General features: G+C 41.3%; 1 protein-coding gene across 1 annotated transcript in view; it reads left to right on the forward strand.

Annotated features, from left to right (window-relative positions):
- Window positions 1–23,483, forward strand: part of ALK (ALK receptor tyrosine kinase) — a 559,106-nt gene that overhangs the window by 359,196 nt on the left and 176,427 nt on the right. The window contains exon 5 of the mRNA XM_028724462.2: window positions 88–215. Within this exon, the coding sequence (XP_028580295.2) occupies window positions 88–215 (128 nt within the window). The remainder of the gene's footprint in view (window positions 1–87; window positions 216–23,483) is intronic.

The following is a 23,483-nucleotide window of genomic DNA, read 5'->3' on the forward strand; positions in this document are numbered from 1 at the left end:
CTTTTTCAACTGCACTTCTTGCAAGCTAGCTCTTTTCCTTACCATGATTTTCTTCTGTTCTTTCTTCTTGGTGTGCAACGAAAACAGATGGGTGCTTCTCCAGGAAAGAGTTGGACACCTCGAGAAACCTTTTCGGATCTCCTTGGAATATATTGCTAGTGGGAACAGAAGTGTAGCTGTCATTGATTCCTTTGCAATGAAGAACTGCAGCACAGGTAAAGATTCTGTCTTTCTCCCCACCCTAATTCTAATGTATTCCACTTACAAGGTTGTGGGGACAGTAGCACACATATATGCTTTATTTTGTAAAAATTCTGCCTATGGAAATGCTTTGGGGAATATATTTTTTCCACTCAGTGCTTTCATCCTAATCTCAAATCCGCTAGTGTCTGCACTAATAGAAAGACGGTGCTGCTTTGGGCACTGAATAGAAAAGAAAACTATTAATGGCATGACCAATTGTTTTGTTCAAGTACTCATAACAGAGTAAATAAAGCAGCTCAGTTGTTGTTTCTTACAAAAATTGGGTAGAATTTTATGTTTATTTCTTATACATGCAGTGCAATTATATGCATATTGACTCAGAAGCAAGCCCTACTGTGTTCAGTGGGGTTTGTTCTCTGGTAAGTGTGTGCGAGATTGGAGTTTCAGGTTCCAGTCTTATCCTCAGTGATCAAGGAGTAGGGACTCAGGGCCCCACTGAACATAATGAAGTTTACGTCTGAGCAGATATGTAAAGAACTGCATGGTCTGTCTCTTTATGGCAATATGCTGCTGTTGTCAACTCACCCCCATGGTAGGTGTTCCCAAGCCAACACGGTGTAGTGCTTAGCATAGTGGATTCCAAAGAGATCTTTGTCCAAATCTCATCTCATCCATAATATACTGTGAGGGATCTCGGGCCAGTCATACCCACTCTGTGTGCCTCTGCCTGTTCTACCTTACAGAGCAAGGATAAAGCAAGAGACCATTTTGACTCCCTAAATGAAGGGTGGGATATAAGCAAAATAAGAAACATGTAAGAAAAGGTTTCAGATGGGTTGGAGGTGGAGATGACACCAAAATACTGCCTGCATAGAAATCCAAATCATATCTGGGGGTCTGTTTGAGAAAAAGCCAATTGAAGACAAGAAAAGTTTCTCAAAAGGGTCTGCAAATCGATAAGTCAAAAATAGTTATGATTTTACCTTCAGTGAAATTTTAAATGAATGAAACCAATGCCTGCCATATTTAGAACTGGGAGTCTTTCCGCTTTCTATCTATCTAAAGCTCCATCTCTCTTCTTGAATCCCAGTCCCCTACTTTTGCCTACAACCTAGTGATATCCAATGAGTCTTCTTCTTTTCTGCCCTATTCTGTCATTAGTATTCAGTATTTAACACAGCAGTCTGTGACTCTGTTTTGAATAGGTTGTTACTCTTACTGATGTCAAATGAAATTGAATGTTGTCTCTAATCAATCAAACTTGATTGATTTGGTGATCTGAATTACTTGTGCATAATATTTCTTGGCTCATGATGAATGTGAAAAATTTGGCATTCTGGATGCTGCAAGGCTTGGGTTTTGGTCTTTCAGTAACCAGTGCTTTTTTGCTAGAAAAAGAGGTTCAAAAACTCCCTAGGTTGTTGAGATTCTTTTAGGGAGCCACCAAAGTTGTACAGGTTGAATGCATCTTACACAGACTTCACTTCCACAACCACAACTTTTTCAGCACTTCCACCTTGCTTGCCAGGCTCTGGGAGGGTTGTGCAAGGCAGAGTTGCAGTGGTCTATTGTAATAGCATCCCCTTGACCAGGTGCCCTCTCCCACAGTCTGCTGGGTTCAAGTCTGCTGGGTTCAGGTGTGTGTATCTGAAGATGGGGGGCTAGGACAGACTATGGATTATTTATATTTTCATTGTCCCTTCTGTTAGATAAATACACATTTTTTGTCAATGCTGTGGGAACCACTTAAACTTGACACATTTTAGAATCTCAGCAGGTTGTAATCTGACCCTGGGACTAATGTGAATGTGGTAAGAATGAACAGGTACACAATACAAGGAGAACCTGGTAGAACTCTAGCAGGGGGGAAGCATGTTAACAGTTTTCAACACTGACTAGTTGCTGTAATTTCAAAACTTGCAGTAGGTAAGTGCTAAGTTCTTACTGATTTCATATGAAGCAAGATAGCTCCAACTCATAGTACCTGGAGATAACGTTTAACTCTATAGTTACCACAGTATGTTTCATGCCTTATAGAGAGGCATTCTTCTTATTACACAGAATGTTTGTGTGTGAGAGGATAAGAGGTAACCTTGGTTTAGGAACTTAAGAGGGTCTATATTCCTGTTGTACCACATATTTGTTACGTGATATTAAGACAGTTGCCGAAGTTGCAGTTCTAACTCTGAATAAATCATTTGAAGTTGTTTCCAATTTCTTTTGATGCCTTTTGCTAGAACAAGGCTTTATTTTTTTTTACTCTAGGTTTCTCCTTTTCAAAGAAAAATAACAATACTTCTTTCCACCACTGTGGTGGTTTTAGGATAAATTAAAAACTGTAAAAGCAATCTGTGAAGTATGATGTACTTTAAAGCCTAGTGGGAGTTGTTATCCAGCTGTGTTTAGGTAACTTAATTCACATCTATGGGCGCTGTGAAGGGCCAGATGGACAGTTTTGCAATTTCTGCTGGCAACAACTTAAATCTAGAATGGAAATGTATAAGGAGAAACATAAAAGTATTAAAAGACTAGTAGGTTCTGTTCCTTTGCCTGGCAGAAGAATGACTCAGTGCCTGCCAGTAATGCTGTCTAAATAGCTAAAGAAGCAGAGCTGTAGGAACCCACCTTCTAGGAAGCAGAGCCTGGAGCAGAGAGCTGAATTAAACTACGGGGGTGTTCATATTACAGTCTTTAGAGCTCAGTGAAGTTGTCCCCCCCCCCACCTTGCATTTCATAGCACTTTCCCCTAGCTGCTCACAACAACAGAGCAATTAATGTCTGATGTGTATTAGTTTGTCACACCTAGGCTGGAGATGAATCAGGAAAGGCTTAAGGACCAACTGGTGTGAAGCTGGTTTGAGAAACAACATTCTCTAACAGTAGTATTTCACAACAAAGTACAGGATACATATGCATTTTGCATAGCATTGTGCAGACACAGATTAAAAACTCAGCACTGGAAATGCAGTGAGTGCACAGGAAACAAGAGTGTGAACACAGCCTAAATGAATTTTGTAGGTAGAAACCCACCCACTCGGATCTGCTTTGGGGTTTCTCCTCCAACCTTCCAGAGAAGATATGGGGTTATTGTGGGCAGCACTTATGGGGAGGGAAAAGTCCACTGGGCTCACAGAAGTCATCCTATGTGCACAGTTATTTCACTGGATACAACCAAGGCACTGACCTTTTGAAATGGAGGTGTGTGGTGTTCAAGTGATGTCTCATTTTGGGCCATCAAAATTTCAACAAAAGGGCAATAAAGGAACAAATGAATCTCTATGTTGCTTTCAAATGCTGCCTTTTCAGAAACGGAGGAGGGGAATAACAAGCAAGAGGGGGAGACAAGCCCACCATTTAAAAGTTCTTAAAATGGAGTCCCACCTATGTAATTAAATTAAAGATGAGTTCACCTATTTCCCTATTTGTTCACATCAGCACAGCTTCGGTTCAGTTCTACACACACACACACACACACACACACACACACACACACACACACCAGGAAGCTTTGACCAGTGGGGATGCAATTATCCTATGCAAAGGCTAGAGATAAATTAAGAACAGCTTAAGGACTCCAATCCGTGTGAAGCTGGTTTGAGAAACAACATATGAAACAGTAGAATCTTACGAAAAAGTACAGGATACATAGTGTCCTGCCCAGGGGTCAGCAAACTTTTTCAGCAGGGGGCTGGTCCACTGTCCCTCAGACTTTGTGGGGGGGGGCAGACTATATTTTGAAAAAAATATATGATCGAATTCCTATGCTCCACAAATAACCCAGAGATGCATTTTAAATAAAAGGACACATTCTACTCATGTAAAAACACGCTGATTCCCTGATCGTCCGCAGGCTGGATTTAGAAGGCGATTGGGCCAGATCCAGCCCCCGGGCCTTAGTTTGCCTATTTGTGGTCTTGCCTAATGCCATGTGAAAACAGATTGAAAACCCAGCACTAGAAACACAGTGAATGCTGAATAAATGGGTGTGTGAACACAGCGAAAGTCTCTGGATCCTTTGCTGGAACTTTGCTTTGCAGTTACTTCCTCTAAAATTATGCTTTTCTTTGCTCATTTTTTTATTTCCTTTCTACCACAGATAGGAAATATTCCTCCAACAAACTGCATAACACCTGTGCTTCAGCGTACGTTGATTCCTCGGCAATCTGTCTAATGCTGAACGGACACATTTAAGGCACATCCACCACCACCCCAAAATCATGGCAGTTATAGTTTACCTCTAATAGAATTTCAGTTCCCAGTATCCTTAACAAACTGCAGTTCCAAGGATTCTTTAAGGGGTGCTTTAAATGTATGGTGTGCACACAGCCTAAGGGACCAGGAATTCATAAGAACAGGCTGCTAGGAAGACCAGACTCTTGGGAAACACTAGAGTCTAAGGACTGCTTTCTGGTCCGATCTTCCAGTTATGCCTGTGTGGGAAGGATTGTTATGATAACCGGAGTAAGTCATGATCCATCTAACTTGATCTAAGGCTCCCAATAATAATATCTGTATCAATAATAATACCCACCCTGTTGGGAGGCTCATTGGAGCTGGCCGTGCTCCACTGTGTCCCCTGCCCCCTGGCTTTGCATTCCTTCCCTGGATTGGACGCGTGGTGTAGTTTAGGATTTGCCATTTGCTTGTTCCATCTGGCCCAATGCTTTGGACCTCTGGCATGTTTCAGACCATTTCCTCATCCTTCTTTGCATCCTAAAGGGTCTTGGTGATGCAACTATCAGATTGGCTGCTTCCTGTCATTACAGCTTTTCTGCTGTTTGTTGAGAGAGCCAACCGCAAACAGCTGCTTTACTATAAGAAGTTTCCATGCAAAGCTGCCTTAATAATAGTAATTTGGGCACCTGCCCTGAATGCACACTGTATCACACTTTATTTACTCACAACACCACTTTCCAGAGGTGGGTGGCAGACCTGTAAGCGGTTGTGTCCGAACTGACTGTGCCTCATGGGATGTTGCTATGATTTAACAGCATTTGTGAATTTTGTAAGTAGCCCACTGACATCAGCTCAAAAGCTAGCCTGGACTTCTACGAGCTATGGTTTTCGTCTTTGTAAGGCCAGAACTAAAATTTATCCTTTTTTAAAAGCACTATGTGGTATCAGTAATGTAGCGTTAAAAGTACAATATGTTTTACTGAACCAATGGTAGCTATTGCATGCAGGTCTCATAAGAGTCTTCTACAAGCATAAACTGCGGCCAAATATCAGTAGCTTTAAGTTTCTTAATTCATTGACCATTCCGATTTCCGTTTTTCTTAAAAAGGATAAGCTTTCATCCTTTTGCTCTGGCGGACGGGAGCCCAGTAAAATGCATGACATTATTCACTTCATGGTTCTTTTTAAAAGGAATAATTGTTTTGTGACAAGTTACCCACTAATATGTGAACCCAGAGCAAAGAATTTACTAACCACTTTTCTGCCATTGTAATTTGTAAGTGACATTATTAACAGTCACCCAATAATTTTTCCATTCCACAAGTACAGTAATTGGTACAGCAATATTTAGTAATTGATGGCAATTCCTAGTAATAAAAGCCGAGTTCATTTCCTGAGTAATGTATTGACTTATTAATGGCATTTAATGGTTTTCTTACTAATACTTTCTTTCATTTTTGAGTAATTAATTTACTAAATCATTTCACAAAAAAACTTAATTAAATTAAAGCACTCAGTAATAAGCACAACTAAGTGACAAGTAATTGTTTTTAGTTAACATCAGTAAATTGAACGTGGCTAAGCAGGGGATTTTTTCGTCTAAGAATGGAGAAAAGAGCACAATGCTTTTAAAATATGTGAGCGTTTATGGTATGGCATGTCTGATAAAAGCATCTTTTCTCAAGCTCAGCAGGCCTGAGAGGAAGCAATTAGCTTTAGGATCTCACGCTTAGAAGTGTAACTGGAAAGGCATATTTTTGAGGGTTGTTTTTTTTTTTTAAAAAGTTAACATCTGAAGTTCCTCAGCAGTGATCCTATTAATTGCTTTCAAGGTATCTGCGAGCAAGCAAAGCTCTCTCCAGAAGCTCAGCAGCAGCTGTCAGGGTTGTTTCATTGGAAGAGTCTCACATCAGCACAGCATATGGAGCCAGGGAAGCCTTTAACAGCCCCCTACATATCCACTGAGGATCCTGTGCCCCCTTTGTGTGTGTGTGTGTGTGTGTGTGTGTGTGTGTGTGTGTGTGTTTTCTTCTGTACTATGTAGTCCCCAATGCTTGTCATGCATGGGACGTCATTTTAGTTACAATAATATAAGCCATTTGTTCAATAAGTGCCACTAAAATGGCTTTGAAGGAGCTTTTATAGGTCAATTCAATGCTTGTTGTGCAGCATGAGGTAGGTGGGTTATGCTTTTATATCCCATTAGATTCCTCAACCCTTTAGTCTGTCGGTGCACCTTGAGTGCAGATGGGGAAGAAATTTGACTCAGTTCACATTTGAAGGTGAACCCACCTAATTTTCACTTTTCGAAACCCTGTGTAAATTGAAACACACAGGCCACCCTTTGAAAAGTGCACTTAGCTGAATTTTCAGTGCAGTTTTCCCAGCCAAGTAAAGTATACAAAAAATGAATATATTAGGTAAAAAAGAATTACAAAAATGCACCTTTAGGAACATTGCTTTGCATAAATGTATGTGTTAGGCGAGGTGATCTCTCTGCTTTTTAAGATGCTGTCTTAGTTTATCATTGCTTTTCTCCCAAGAAGCAGGGGTCTTTTAATTTCGTCGCTGCTGTCACCATCTACAGTGATCATGGAGCCCAAAAAAGTAAAATCTCTCACTGCCTCCATTTCTTCCCCTTCTATTTGCCAAGAGGTGATGGGACTAGTGGCCATGATCTTAGGTTTTTTGATGTTGAGCTTCAGACCATATTTTGAGCTCTCCTCTTTCACCCTCGTTAAAAGGTTCTTTAATTCCTCCTCACTTTCTGCTATCAAGGTTGTGTCATCTGCATATCTGAGGTCATTGATATTTCTTCTGACAATCTTAATTCCGTTTAGGGATTCTTCCAGCCCAGCCTTTTGCATGATGAATTCTGCATATAAATTAAATAAACAGGGAGACAATATACAGCCTTGTCGTACTCCTTTCCCAATTTTGAACCAATCAGTTGTTCCATATCCAGTTCTAACTGTAGCTTCTTGTCCCACATAGAGATTTCTCAGGAGACAGATGAGGTGATCAGGCACTCCCATTTCTTTAAGAACTTGCCATAGTTTGCTGTGGTCGACACAGTCAAAGGCTTTTGTATAGTCAATGAAGCAGATGTGGATGTTTTTCTGGAACTCTCTAGCTTTCTCCATAATCCAGCATATGTTTGCAATTTGGTCTCTGGTTCCTCTGCCCCTTCGAAATCCAGCTTGCACTTCTGGGAGTTCTTGGTCCACATACTGCTTAAGCCTGCCTTGTATAATTTTAAGCATAACATTGCTAGTGTGTGAAATGAGTGCAATTGTGCGGTAGTCCGTATAGTTAAAGCTATGGTTTTCCCACTAGTGATGTATGGAAGTGAGAGCTGGACCATAAAGAAGGCTGATCACTGAAGAATTGATGCTTTTGAATTATGGTGCTGGAGGAGACTCTTGAGAGTCCCATGGACTGCAAGAAGATCAAACCTCTCCATTCTGAAGGAAATCAGCCCTGAGTGCTCACTGGAAGGACAGATCCTGAAGCTGAGGCTCCAATACTTTGGCCACCTCATGAGAAGAGAAGACTCCCTGGAAAAAACCCTGATGCTGGGAAAGATTGAGGGCACAAGGAAAAGGGGACGGCAGAGGATGAGATGGTTGGACAGTGTTCCTGAAGCTACCAACATCAGTTTGACCAAACCGCAGGAGGCAGTGGAAGACAGGAGTGTCTGGAGTGCTCTGGTCCATGGGGTCATGAAGAGTCGGACACCAACTAAACGACTAAACAACAACAAATGCGTTAGGCATAGTTGCATAGAAAAAATGTGTTTAGTAGGAAAGAATCTGCACTAAAATGATGACAAATTTTCCATGAGGACTACAAAAAACAAAATCCAAAATGGTACTGAAATGTGGAAACATGGTAACTGAAGAGAACCATCATTTTCTTTAGGTATAATAAATCTGAATTTAAGGCTGCTTTATGAGTTTTTGAAACATGCATTGTAACCCCATCATTATATTTGCACTGTTCTTTAAACATAAATGTGGCTCACAGGGGTGTATCCGTGTGTCATTAAAAGGAGAGGTGATAATTGACATATCTATGTTACATCAGTGCATGGGTTCGAATAAAATACTACTTAAAATTCAAAATATTAATGACCCACAGCAGTCTTGAATCTATGAGGTACTAAGAGAATTCTTCCACTCCTACTTTGCCACAGCTGGAAATGGAGAGTGATCAGAGCCATAAAGTATCCTTTTTTTAAAATCACTACATATGATTTTAATTTTGCCCTTGCCCTTAAATTAAAGCCAATCCTAAGAGAAAAGCTGTTGATTCAGTGTAAGGAGATGAACTCCGTTATCTTCTTTCTCGGCATCAAATTTATTTTTATTACCATTAATTGGGGTCATTTAGTTTCTGCGGCATTTTAACTGCTCGGATTTACTGAAATTGTAGAGCAGTAATACCTCACCAAAAAAGAGAGGCTATTTTAAGACCCAAATATTTCTCTAACTTAATGAGAGAGCTCTGTGCACTAAACCAGTTTGTTAGTGGATTGCAGTCTGGTCTCAGTTTTTGTGTGTCTGAAAACTAATAGTTTTACATAGTAGACTAGGATCCTAATTTACAGCAGTGCAGTCCTATGCATGACTCTATGTCCCACTGAATTGAATATTTCCAGCTGAGAGATATATACTCCTACAGAACAGGATTTCAGCTGGAATCATGTTCAGCAAAACTGGTGTACTTTAAACATAATGTCACATAAAGAAGTGACTTAGAATCCAAACTGTAAGAAAGTAAGATGGGATTTTCTGGATCAGACCAGCATTCTGTTCCCACAGTGGCCAAACAGCTACCAATGGGAACCATTCATAACAGTCAGACATGTTATTTCCACATCTGAGCATTTGTGAAAAATGACCCCCCCAAAAAAAAAAAATAAACTCTTCTCCTCATGAGCCTGTTTTGGATCCAAATTTTACTTTTAACAAAACAAAATCCAGAGTAGTTGTCAGACTTAAGCGCTCAGATTTATTTATGGAAATATCCCTAAAATGTTATGAAAGCGTAGTAGATGACCCAAAAAGACACATCTTCTAAAGTCTGGTTGAGTTATTAATACTTTTTTATATAATTTCTTTATTTTCTAATACACATGAAGCAATAACGACCACAATAAAGAAGAAACAGAAAGATCAAAGCTAGAAAGGGAAAACTAAGGAAGGGTATGAGGAGGGAAAAGGGAGCAGTAATATTCCATAACATTTCCATGCATTCTGGCTCCCATCGCGGTGCTCCGTTGTGCCAGAAGCGGTTCAGTCATGCTGGCCGCATGACCTGGAAAGCTGTCTGTGGACCAACACCGGCTCCCTTGGCCTGAAAGCAAGATGAGCGTCGCACCCCATAGTCGCCTTTGTCTGGGCTTAATCATCCAGGGGTCATTTACCTTTTACCTTTACCTAATAGTCCAAGACCAGCATTATAATTCCAGACTATTTTCTTTCAAAAGCATATTATCCCAAAACATTTTTCCAAATAAATCCTTGAAAAGAGGGCAGCTTAGGAATAATACTGACTCTGTCTCCACAGCTCCTATGTTCTTTAATCTTCTCCAACAATGCTTTGTAAATGGCATCCCCTGTGGTGCTCCAGATCCTAATTTTAAGAATTGCAAATTTGTAGGAGTCAGCATATATACTCCCTCTCATATATGCAGTCATACAAATTTCTACTACACCCTCGATAATAAATGCTTGCAATATGGAAAGGAAAAGAAGAGGAGAACTGAATGGATTAATTGGGAATATAAAATCAAGGCACGTGAAGAATTAGGTTGAGATAAAAATAAACAAGGAGGAGGGGGAAAGTAAAAATGAGCTATGAGAATCAAGTAATTGAAGAACAGTTACATGTGAAAGGTGGACAAGTTAGTGGGTTTTAAGGTAGGCTCGAATTATATTTATTAATGAAGTAAATTTAACTAAGTGACTGGGGATAATCAAATAGGCAAGCCCGAGGAAGAATTCATAAACAAATACGTAGCTGATTGAACAGAGAGCCCACGTAAACAAATAGTTCTCTCGGTTAATTAAGTAAAATGATTAAATACAATGGCAATCAATCAGTTCATAAAAATGATTAAATGAAAGACTAAATACAAAGACAGAGGAACTAGATGATCAGATGAAAATTGGCCCATTATGTTTGGAACAGTTCACTTAAATTATAGTAGAGTGAATGAGGGTCATTACAAAGAGCAATGGCAGAAAGATCGAATAAGCCCTATAAATGTAAGGGGTGGTGGTGATTACTAGAATGATTGTGGAGGAACAAAGCAGCATTGGTCGTAGAACAAAGAGAAAGATATGATACGATAATCTTTATTGTCATTGTCCCATACAGAACAACGAAATTGAAAAAGCTACATCAGACGTTCAAATCCAACAAGCCTGCTATCCCAGCTATCCTAGCCTGGTTAGCCCCCTAAAAACTCTGATACCCCATAATTACATACAATATACTCCCATAGAGACTACCTTACACTGCGTTTAAAACCAAAATCTCATTTGGATAGAAGCTGTTTCTCAGGCGGCTAGTCCTAGTCTTTATAACCCTGTACCTTCTTCCAGAAGGCAGAAGCTGAAAGAGATCATTTCCGGGGTGCGCACTATCCTGCTCTATCTCTGCAGCTTTCTTATGACTCCTGGAAGCATAGATTTGATCCAAGGTGGGAAGAGTGTCCCAATTATTCTTTCCGCAGTCTTTACAACCCTGGACAGTATTGTTTTTTCCCAGACTGTGGAGCTCCCAAGCCACACACACAGACCATAAGTTAATACACTTTCCCCAAATGAGACGATTGGTAAAAAGGAAGTTGAATAGTAAAGTCAAGAGAGCGAGTTCTCTTCCCAATGCCCAGGGCTTGTTTAAAACTACAATATTATATATACCTCAGATCAAGAGAGGTACTGCCAAGACCAAAAGCGTGGAAGCATAGTTGAGCAGAGTCAAAGAAGCTATGAGAGGCAAGAAGCTCAGGACCTATTTGTGGGGTTCCCAACGTTACGATGAATATGTCTGAACCCACAGGCATCTGATTGGCATCTGAGAACAGGATGCTGGACTAGATGGGCCATTGGCCTGACCCAGCAGCCTCTTCTTATGTTCTTCACTACTCTATTCTCTCCCCCCACCCCCGAACCTTTCCAACTGTATTCATGGTTTCATGTATTGATTCTGTTACCCTTACTAGGCAGATAAATAAGAAGTAATGGAATATTCAAGTCCATTGCTCCTGTAGTGTTACCATTACTGCTGTTATTGATTTATATGTAGCCACTAGTAACCCCTGAGGTGTAGAATAAGAAAATGTGCATTATGTTCATGTACTTGCATTAATGAAACATTAAGCCAGAGAATTTGAGCTCTGAAAGATCAGGGAAATCTAAGGCATTAAATTTCTATCATGGAGTCAAACAGCTCATATTTCCTGTAATGCCCTTTAGTAACATACTATAATATAGTAGCCTACTCTTTAAAATGGTTGTCAAGTGCCCTACAAAAATGATTAGCTTTCTTTTGCTTAGCTAGTGAGAGTGCAGTACCCATGTTATTATTCTGGAGTTGGAAACATACCTGTTTAGAAGCATACTAAATGCTCCTCCTCTACCAGCTCCTCAACAATTTAATTGACTTTCTGGTAGTAGCTCCTGCACTGTTTATCTCTGGCACTTGCTTTCCATCTTCACTGCTCTTCTATTATTATTTTTTTAGACATACTTTTTTTGAACCTCAGACAGGCATCTGCTATAGGATGGAACTGTGTTGACAGTATATGCAGCTGTCCCTTATCCTTGGGGGAAAGAGTATGGCAATGAACCTATGCCATTCCAGTTCCTATGCAGTTCCCAGCTTTAATATCCCAGGACAGGCATCTTGGCTAGTGTGCAGCACAATGGTGGTTTGTGCAATGGTTTTCTGGCAGCAATAGTTTGCTAGGTGACTACCACTGAGTGCTGCTGAATTGGGGAGTGGGATTCAGCATCCCTTCCAGAAGGCAGCAGAGTCTGGTGTGGTCATGGATGGTAATGTAATTGCTCCATGCTGGCGATCGCTGTCCACTCAAGCAGCCTCAGTAGCAGCCCCAGAATCTGCTAGACAACCAGCAAACTCTTACTGCGACTGCTGCTTTTGAAGTTCATCTTGTGTCTCCTACTTGTAAAGAATAAAAGAGAGAAAGAGCACACTTAAGCAACTGCCATAGTACTCATTGCATTTCCCCTTTAGGGAAATTGCCAACTATTAAAGAACAAGGCAGGCAACTAGGATAGTGTTTCAGCAGTGTGCAAGCTTGAAAAAGATGAAGGCACTGCTTGTCTAGTTGCAAATTTGCAGTTGCTATTTGGCTAAAACAAAGATGTGATTGGTAAGCTACTCTACCAAGTTGGGTAGCCATGCAAATATCTTCATTCCATGGCTGAACATTCCCAATGGTGCGCACATCCAAATCATTTAGCATGGATTAATTACTTTTAACATACTTCTCCAACCATCCATTTGGTCTCACATTTGGGGTGGTTAATGAATGGTGATCAAATGTGGTCTCTCTGCAGATGATCACTGCATGCTTCTCTGTGCAGTACTGACTTTGGTAAGCACTAAAGACTTCTTTCTTTCTTTTTTTGCATGGAGTAAAGAGTGGTGTTGCTCCAGAAATATCAATACAGATCAAAAAGCTCCAATCTTAATAATGCATTCACAATTCATAAAGGCTAACTATGCAGAACATGTACTATGGCAATTTATTTTAGTACTTCCTGAGCTATAAATTAACAGAAGGATTCCACAATGATACGCTTTTCTATGCTGTATTGCTCTCTCAGCAAACTTGACCTCATTTATACTGAAGTTTGCCTCGAGGAACCTGCAAAGCTTTTGTGGTCTCACAGTGGCTTATTCTCTTTGGCAGATGCTGTCTTTTGCTCATTCCATCTTAGTTTGGGTCAGGCTGTTCTTCTTGCTCGTGATGGGCACCCTTCCTTTTTGTTGTTAGTCATAAAACTCCATTGACTGTCCTAATCACATCAGAGAACCCTCAAGGCAACCATACATTGCTGCAAAGCAGCCTCTCTCTCTCCTGTTTATTGGCTTTTGAAGGTCTGGCTACATCACAAAGCACCCTTCAAAATAGCAGCTTGGATGGATGTGTCTCTGCTATCTTCTTACATGTAAAGAGAAAATAGCAATTTAATTAGCAGCAGAGTAGCAGTGCTTCGTATGCAACTCCTTTCCACACTTTACTCTTGAATTACTCTACAATTTATTCTTGAATTAGCTGGCAGTGGAGTGAACAATGGTTGCACAGCGAACCATATTCTCCATTAGAATCCCACAAAGGTATGTTTACTCAGAAATGAGTTGCCTGTGGTTTTTAGTGGGGCTTATCCCCTAAGTGTGTGCTTAGACTTCAACTAAGTCTGCTCCCCCTCCTACATGACACAGCAGTTGTGTGACACGGCAATGCTGCTCTGCATTGCCAAGCTCCTCGGGGTGGTTCTCAATGGCCAGCAGGAGACATCACATCATCTTCTACCATCCCTAAGGATTTGAATTTGGCCTGTCTGCGAAACGGCCAATCGCAAGCGCCCCTGGAGGCTAGCCTTGGTTGGGTGGAGCTGTCTGGGACTCCTGCCAGAGTCTTCAAGCAGGTCTGCTTCTTTGGCTTAAATAAGGTCCATTTCCTCACCCGGGCACAGTAGTCGCCTTTGTATCTCCCATCCACCCTCTCTTGTTGCATGGCTCACACCCACCCACCAGAGGGGTTGGGTCCTTTGGTATGGAACCTTGCTATGGAGCTTTCATTCGCCATATTTGGGGCCAGGGAGGAATTTCTCCTTCAGACTAAATGGTCCTGCCTAAAGGTTTCGCCTACCCCATAACAATCGTCACAACTTTGGTGGATAAGACATTGGGTAAGATCCTTAGTCAAGGATTAAGAGGGGGCTTGTTGAAAGGATTTGATTTGCCCTACAACAAGGCAGGATTTTTCACTGATAAATTTGGCAAGTCGGTGCTTTAAAGACAATTCCATCCATCCAGCATTGACACTGTAGACTCACCAAAGAAGACTATGGAATTTTTCAGTGTTGGCCCTGACAAAAGCACTCTTACTTTTTTTTGGCGGGGGGGGGGGGGGAAGGCTAAACATTGTAAAAAACAAAACTCAGAGGTAGTGTTTTTCCAATGTGGAACTGGAACTGTGCTTAATTAATATTATTGAGTTGGAAACTTGTCACATGCCTAATGACCATTATTACATTTTGTTTGTTCTGCATTGCAATTTGAGTTTTCAGTGCACGTATGATAAATAATATAGCATTAGGAAATATATTTCAGCAAAGCGACTTAACATTATTAGGGTGTTCAAATGGGGAGGGGAAAACATTCTTGTTGTTTCTCTTTGCTGTTTCCAAAGTTATTTGTCATTCCAACACCTTGAAAGCTGGATGGATGGGACTAAGAGTTCTGTTTATTATGGGCACAGTTCCTGAAACATGTAGAATTCATGAAAGCAACAAATGAGTGGCAGCCAAAATGTACCTTGGGGTTGAAGATGAAACCTAAGCCAGTGGCTACCTTCTGCTTATTGATCGAGGTCTGTTATCCAAGAAAACAATAAAAGGCAGGCCTGTATGTAGGTTCTCTTTCATCTGAACAAAGGGAAGAGGATTGTGCCACAGGGAAAGTAGTCAAAAATGAAGTTCTCATGTGCATGCTGTGGGGAAGGTGTGTAAACCAGGTTGGTATAACTTGCAGCCTCTAGGAAAAAGGTAGCTCCACTTGCCTGTCTTTGTTGTCTCCTGGGGATTGCAACATGTATTTATTTGTTTAAAGACTTTAAAAGTCACTAACACAACAACAAAACAACAAAGCCACCACAAAACAGCAATTGTGGACAACAAAATCCACAACAATAGAAAACAGACTCCTGAATCAATAAACATATATCCTAAATGCCTGCTGAAATAGCCACTTTCCCCCAATTCACGGAAAGAGAAACAGCTGGACCTCTTGCAGAAGCCTGTTCTGCAGTTTAGGTGCCATGACTGAAAAGGTCCTGTTGGCAGGGAAACACAGAGCAGAGCCTTTGATGGTGAACTGAGTGTGTGTGCAGGTACGTGTGGAAGGCTCTCAATAAGTGGTTCTTCAGTTATGTGTGGCCCACCAAGAAAACGTCTGTGGGAAGTGGCCCACTGAGGATGCGTGAGATTTGTGCATGGGTTCCAGCCTAAGCTGCAGACAGATGAATAGACAGACCGGGTTTGCAGGAGGACAGGGTCAGCAGGGCCCCCAGACTCTTAGCTTTAATTTTAAAAAGTAAGTCAGTCAGACATTCCTGAAGAAAGAGCGCAAAGCATGAAGGCAACTCTGTTGCTTCAGCACTCTGTAGATAGCACCATTGCTAAGGACCCTGAATCACTGTTGTTAAACCATCAGAAAGAATTTTGACTCAGTCCCACCTGGGGCTCAGGAGTCATCCCTATCATAACAGGAAAAAGCAGGAGAAGCTAGAGGGTAGTGTCTTTAAAAGCTGTTCAACAGTGGAATGGACTCTCTTGGGAGGTTGTGGACTCTCCTTCATCGGAGTTCTTTAAGCAGAGGGTGGATGGCCATCTATCATGGATGCTTTAGCTGCGATCCCTGCATTGCAGGGGGTTGGATTAGCTGACCCTGGGGCCCCTTCCAACAATACAATTTTATGATTCTATGAAAGGAAGATTCAGTATCCGTACTGATAAGGGATACAGATAATGAAAAAGGCAAGCACAAATTTATTTTGACTGTTCAGTATTCACTTGCCATCTGTTTTGGAGAAAACTAATGAAACCAGTCCAGAAACATATGAGATTTCAGTAGTGAAATTACATACCAGGCATGCTTGGTATATATAGAAAAAAATATGAATTCAGGGACTCAATTCAAGAGGAGGGAAGGAAAATATGAGGGGTTTTTTTTTGCTCAATAGTAAGGCTTGAGTGGGCCAGCAGTGTTTTAAATATAACTGGGGTCTTTTGTCCTTGGCTTTTCTTTCCTTTAAAATTCTCTCAATGTTCCAGTTGCTCATCTGAGCAGAAAAGCTGGTCTGCAGCAGGTAGCACTATTTTTTTCCAAGGCATCTGTCTAGATCTGCACTTACTTTTATAGCTACAGATGTTCATGTCATCTGTGTGGAAGAGACAACAAGTGAAAATAAAACAGATTTTTCTCCAGTGAGCAAAACAAGGTAGAGGAAATAGATTCCTCTACTTTGCTTTGCTATCTTGCACTGCAATTCTATCTCCTTGGAAATAAATCCTACTCAACTCAAGTTCATAGGATTGCAGCCCTAATAATCTCATGCAGGTAGCTCCCTCATATTATACATCTGACTGTGTTTTCCCCTTCCTCATCTTGCCTTCTCTTCTTTTATTTACTCCTATTGGCTCTTCATTAACGATTCCTCAGTGTTATGATAGGATATCTGTAGCAAAGTCCCTTGCCTGATTCCCTGCAGATGTTTTGCACTATAATTCCCATCATCCCTGATGAGATGTGCTTGCTGGAGCTCATGGAACTTGTAGTCCAAATATCAGGAGGAAAAGGTCTCCAGTGATGGATAGCAAATCTCTGGATATTTGGCAGTCACTTTGGTATTCTTTCTGCCCCTTTGCACACATCTAGATGGTAGACGTGTGAGTTTTTGTCATCTAGATTGCCAAAATTACTAAATACTCCAGAACTGGATGTACAAAATAAAGTACTTATTCACACAGTCCATAATTAAATTATAGAGTTAAATGCCTTTAGATATGGTGGCATCCACACTATCTTAGATTTCATGGATAGGATTTGTGAAGCCAAACTCATTAAAAAAAAATGGCTACCAGTGCCTACCAGTGTTGTCCAGGGAGTAATTCTTCAAATCATTTTCTTATCAAAGTTGGATACCTACCTTTTACTTTTTCTTTCTCCTGTTTATAAATCTCACCCTCTCCTTTATGCTCGAATTTTCTGTCCCTTGTGCTTTCAAAAATTGCCTGGTGATCTCATAATATCCCTACATTATTTCTTTAGTGACTTGATACTTGAAGAAAATGTACTTGAAAGCATCTGGGAGGTTTCCCTAAAATATGCAACAAAGTTATGGCTGTTGAACCTACTTCTCTAATAAAAGTAAAAGGTAAAGGACCCCTGGATGGTTAAGTCCAAAGGCGACTATGGGGTGCGGCGCTCATCTTACTTAACTAGCCAGGTGGAATGCCCTTCTACCGTTCTCCTGATCTTTGCCCAACAACTGCAGTGCTTCCTGCTAAGACATCTCTGCAGAGCCTTTCATAGTTTAGTTCAAATTATTTTTCAGCATCTGATTGAGACACGACTTGCACATTCCACCTACCTCTATATTTTTTCTTAGCTGCAAAGCTTTGCACAAATTTGCAGCAAAGGCTTTGCTCATCTTTGGCCGGCTTGACTCGGCCTTGGCATATCTCTTTTTATGTGATCAGGATATTTTAGTGCAGGTGTGCAACTTTATTCTGTTTGTTTGCAGTGAGTTCTTTTCATTGAATTGCTTAGAACATTCAGTGATATGTTTTATATTCGTTTAAACCTTAATTATTGAATGCCACCTAGAGGCATGCTGTAAGGCAACTAGCAAATGCAAGTCCTTAATTAATTGAAAGTGCCGTGGAGTACTGTAGAATTGTTCTGGGCATAAGTGGTGTGGAACCTATAGCCTTATTGTTTAGAGGTTGGAAGATTTATGTACAGTGGTACCTTGGGTTAGGGACATGGGTGGCACTGTGGGTTAAACCACAGAGCTCAGGACTTGCCAGCCAGAAGGTCGGTGGTTCGAATCCCCGCGACGGGGTGAGCTCCCATTGCTCGGTTCCTGCTCCTGCCAACCTAGCAGTTCGAAAGCACGTCAAAGTGCAAGTAGATAAATAGGTACCGCTCCGGCAGGAAGGTAAACGGCGTTTCCGTGCGCTGCTCTGGTTTGCCAGAAGTGGCTTAGTCATGCTGGCCACATGACCCGGAAGCTGTATGCCGGCTCCCTCAGCCAATAAAGCGAGATGAGCACCGCAACCCCAGAGTCGGTCACGACTGGACCTAATGGTCAGGGGTCCCTTTATCTTTACCTTTACCTCGGGTTAAGAACTTAATTTGTTCTGGAGGTCTGTTCTTAACCTGAAACTGTTCTTAACCTGAGGTACCACTTTAGCTAATGGGGCCTCCTGCCGCCACCGCACGATTTCTGTTCTCATCCTGAAGCAAAGTTCTTAACCCGAGGTACTATTTCTGGGTTAGTGGAGTCTGTAACCTGAAGCGTCTGTAACTCGAGGTACCACTGTAGATGGATCTTCAGTAACAAAGTTTTTAGTAGTGCTTATGTGTGTCCCTTTTGCCATAGCTTAATCTGCAGGGGTTAGCAAGTGACATTGCATATATACAGCACCTATGCCAGGGGAAAGCGTTTTTCTGCCAGATTTCCATAGATCAAGCAGATTTTTGGGTGGCATTTGGAAATCCTAGCCCAAAATGTAGCTGAGCTATTAGTGGAACTAGATTCCTACCAGGCTGTTTCCTTGAAATTCCAAGAGAAATTCTAATTCTAGGGTCTCTGCATCTTCTCCTAGATCCCAATTCATTTTTATTCTTCAACGCCACCCCTCCAGTTGCTTCAGGGGAAATGCTTTGTCAAAGCTTTTATCGGGGGGGGGGGGGGGAGAACCAAATCGAGTTGTCTTTAAATATTAGCTCCAACTCTCCTATTGTAAGTGCACTAACAGCTATGTCACAGTCTAGTTATTCCCTTAACAAGCATGATTCACACATTTATCTTACTTTGCTTTGTTTTCTGTATCCATGAGTATGAGCTGTATCATTTTGTTAAATCACTGCAAGTGCAACATTGCATACAACACATGCATACATAAGTAACAATGGACACCATCCCCCAGGAGCCTCTGCTGTGATTTAAAAGGATTTGAGAGGAACGGAGGTTGCATAAGATAATTCATTTTAATGGAGTTTACCCAAGGAAAGAGGCTGGTGGGTTTGCCTAATATCTTTAGAAAGCCATCTGTCTGTAGTTCTGACTTCACTGTGTATTCCGTAGGCTGCATTGATGGAAATAGTGTTAAGATCTATACTAATCTCAGCCTTTGCCCTGGTCTTTGATTCATGTCTGCATATCCACTTACAGTTAAGTCTCATTTCAAATCCAGTTGTTTAAGATCACCCAGTGTTAGTGTGGTTTTTAACGGGCAGGATGTTTTACATGCAATAAGCTCCTAAGAGCAACAGCAGCCAAATGGTATTTTCTTACATTATGTAAGTCAATATGTCATCTTTATTAGAAGCAGTTAACACTAAATATTGTTTATCTAAATATAAAATCAGTGCGAGTTTCTTGGTTATAGGCTTGTCACACTTTAATAATTTTAAACAGCTAATTGGAGAAATGCTGCTAGAATTTGCTATGCACATCTTTCATTATGTCCAGCTTTAATTAGAAATGGCCCTTAGTTTGCGATGTTCTAATTTACAGCGAGATCATCTGTTATGTTATTTGTATGCTAATTGCAGTTATCACTTGATACTTTGAACTTTTGAAGCTGCTGTAATCTGTTTACATGTTAGGAATTTGTCATGGATGTTGCTTTTTATAGCATGAGGCCCAACAATAAAAGCCAAACGGGCAAGTGATGCGCCTTCTACCGCACATCTAGCAATTATGATGCAATGGCTGTCACTTATGGGGCAGTCACACAATTGCTTCTACTAACTGTTAGGCAAACTTTAGCAGTTATCGCTTGGTAGCCATCCGCAAGGATGGCTTGGCACCAACATGTCCTAAGGTGGATTGTGGGAAAGCATGAGATTAGCCATGGAAACTTGCCAAACTCCCACAGTCTTGCTGCACACCAGACATTTCCTGCATCATATTTGTATATGAGACATGGCATTATCGTGATTTTTTTTAAATGACCTTCTTTCAGCTGAGCCTACATTTGTCATGAACTGGCAGGACAATGGGGAGGAGGAAAAGGACCCCAGTGAGGGGTACAGCCAGGACTGGGACACACCGGGTCAAGCTGAGGACGGGGAAGGAGAGGTTGGTGTAGGAAGTACTCATGGGGTGACAAAGGTGGACGAGGGAATGAGGTTCAATGTACAAGAACCAGAGCAGCAGGACCCATCACCAGAGCCAGAAGGCTCTGAGGTGTAGGGAGCAGAGGGAGGGCCATTCCAGGAGGCAAGGGCCCACAGCCCAGCTCTCCAGCTGGCCAGGTGGGGCTCACTAGCTCTGGAAGGAGGCAGGTGATTCCTCATCTGCCTCATCAAGCCCAGATGTGGCAATCAACATGGAAAGTATAAAAGGGCAGCAGAGGTGAGGGGTTGTGTCTGCTCAACTGCCCATGTTGAGGGACCTTAGCTTAGATGCCCTAGGATCTCTGTGGGACTTTGGACATGTGGAATGACCCTAAAATGAGGACTTGACATACTGACTTGCTTCCAGGTAGGCTGGGGTTCAGGACAGCATTAGACCAGTAGTGTATGCGATTTGCATCCATATTCGACTCCAGATCAAAAAAAGTCATTTTAGAGGATCAGAAAATCATGATACTTTTTGACAGTTTATTTATATAAAATAGTGGCATAATATATGTACTGTAGGAAGCCTTGAGGTCTGGAATAGGCATGAATAGGCATGGAATTCCAAGGTAGAACTGGCTACATTCTCAGAATCCTACAAATCTCAATTTGCATTTTCTTTGGAAGGAGAGTGAGTTTATTTTACTCTTGTAGTTGAAAAGTTTGAACTGAGATTGGGAGAGGAAGAATACATTTTAAAGCAAATGAAACAAAAACCAAGCACAGAACTGGTTCTATTGTTTAGTAAAATGAGATAATTGCCTCTGGCAGCAGGTGTGGGGTAAATTTGCCCCCAGACTCCCTGCACAACCACCTTACTGATCCAACCTCTCACTCAGCAACCAATATTGTATATGGCTCCCCAAAGCCATCACTGCCTCTCCACTTTCCATCCCACGAGAGGTGGTGGACTCTCTTTCCTTGGAGGTTTTTAAACAAAGTTGGATGGCCACCTGTCATGGATGTTTTAGTTGAGATTCCTGCATTGCAGGGGGTTGGACTAGATGTCTCTTGGGGTCCCTTCCAATTCTATGATTCTGTGACTTAATTCCACTGATTTCAGTGGGTCTACTCTGAATTGGACCTAGCTGCTTTTTTACGATTGGGTAACTCCTCCTGAATGGGACCATTTGGCAATGAAATAACCAAACCTGTTCACAGATGTGTTGTGAGCAGGTGGCATCTTAGGAGGAGACTTTCCCCAGATTGCAGCACACCTCTGATCTGCAGGGTGCAACTACTGTAGATTCATTAGCTCATAGATTAACAGTGGGATCTGTGTATGCCTACTCAGAAGTGACTTGCACCCATGTAAGTTAGTATATTTCTGCAACGTAAGTAGGTACTTGTAATGACTTTTTTTATTGTTATGGCTGCTATTAGGGTTTACTGCAATGCCGTCTGTAGTATTGGTTTAACTCCAGTTGGTCTTACATTCTTCTGCTTAGTGCTGTCAAACCAAACCAAACCAAACCGATAATTTTGTGTGAACGGATGCTTGAATTTTTCACATGAAGGATGGTCAGCTACTCTAACATTTCCCTTGATACTTGATTTTTTTTTGGTTGGTAACACAAAATTACTAAGCAGATTTCTTCCATCCTTTTAAGAATAAAGAAGAGGCTTGCTGGATCTGTCCAAAGACCTGCATAGTCCCAGCAGTATGTTCTTATGATATGCAACCAGGTGCCTAGGTAAAGGTAAAGGGACCCCTGACCGTTAAGTCCAGTCGCGGACAACTCTGGAGTTGCGGCACTCATCTCGCTTTACTGGCCGAGGGAGCCGGTGTTTGTCCGCAGACAGCTTCCGGGTCATGTGGCCAGCATGACTAAGCCGCTTCTGGCAAACCAGAGCAGCGCACGGAAACGCCTTTTACTTTCCTGCCGGAGCGGTACCTATTTATCTACTTGCACTTTGACATGCTTTTGAACTGCTAGGTTGGCAGGAGCAGGGACCGAGCAACAGGAGCTCACCCCATCACAGGGATTCAAACAACTGACCTTCTAATCGGCAAGCCCTAGGCTCTGTTGTTTAGAAGTCCAAAAGCAGGATATGAGCACCATAGCCTTCTCCTGCTGTTGTTTCCCAGTGGCTGGTGTTCAAGGGCATGGTGATATGGTTCTGTTGTTCCCTGGATGCACTCAGGCTTGCATTCTTCTCCACATGCCCTCCAGTTTAATTGAGAGGATTTCTATAATTATTTTTGGAAGTGGTACATATCTGCTGCAGTTTTAAGTTTCACCTTCCCTATTTACAACTTAGCTCATCAACTGTAGTGCATATGAACACTGATTAAATCACTTTTAATCAATTTTTATAAAAGGAATATTGTTGTAATCAGATCAGGATTTTGGTGCTGTGATTTAAACAATGGGTGAAAGCTAGGTGTGGGGAAGAAATTTGATTCTGCTCACATTTAAATATGAAAATATCTAATTTGCCCTTTCTGAAGCACAGCCATCTTTCCAAATTCACTTTCCAAAGTTTGATGCAGTTCTCCAGCCAGGTATTGCATACAAAAATATATACACCAAAGTAAAATGTGCATAACATGGACATAGTAATGCATTAAAAATGCATTACGTTAGAGAAGATATGCAATACTGCACACAAAAATGAGTGAATCGGGAGAAATTCACACAAAAATGCTGCCAAATTTTCATAAGAACCTTTTAAAAAAAATTCTTTAAAAAGCTTGTGGAAATGTGGAGAACCAAATTTAAGTCTGGAAGAATGAGAAACTGAGAAATCGAAACTGACAGATTCATGCACTCCTACTCATAGTCTATATTAGTAAGACTCAGAGTAAACCACTGGAATCGCCTAAATACTTTAAGACTTTCAATTTCAGTGGTTCTACTCTGTCTTAGACTAACACTGGATATTACCAATGTGCGCGTGTGTCGGTGTCAATCTGTAGTCTG

This window comes from Podarcis muralis, chromosome 3, assembly GCF_964188315.1.
Source record: "Podarcis muralis chromosome 3, rPodMur119.hap1.1, whole genome shotgun sequence".
NCBI classification, from domain to species: domain Eukaryota; kingdom Metazoa; phylum Chordata; class Lepidosauria; order Squamata; family Lacertidae; genus Podarcis; species Podarcis muralis.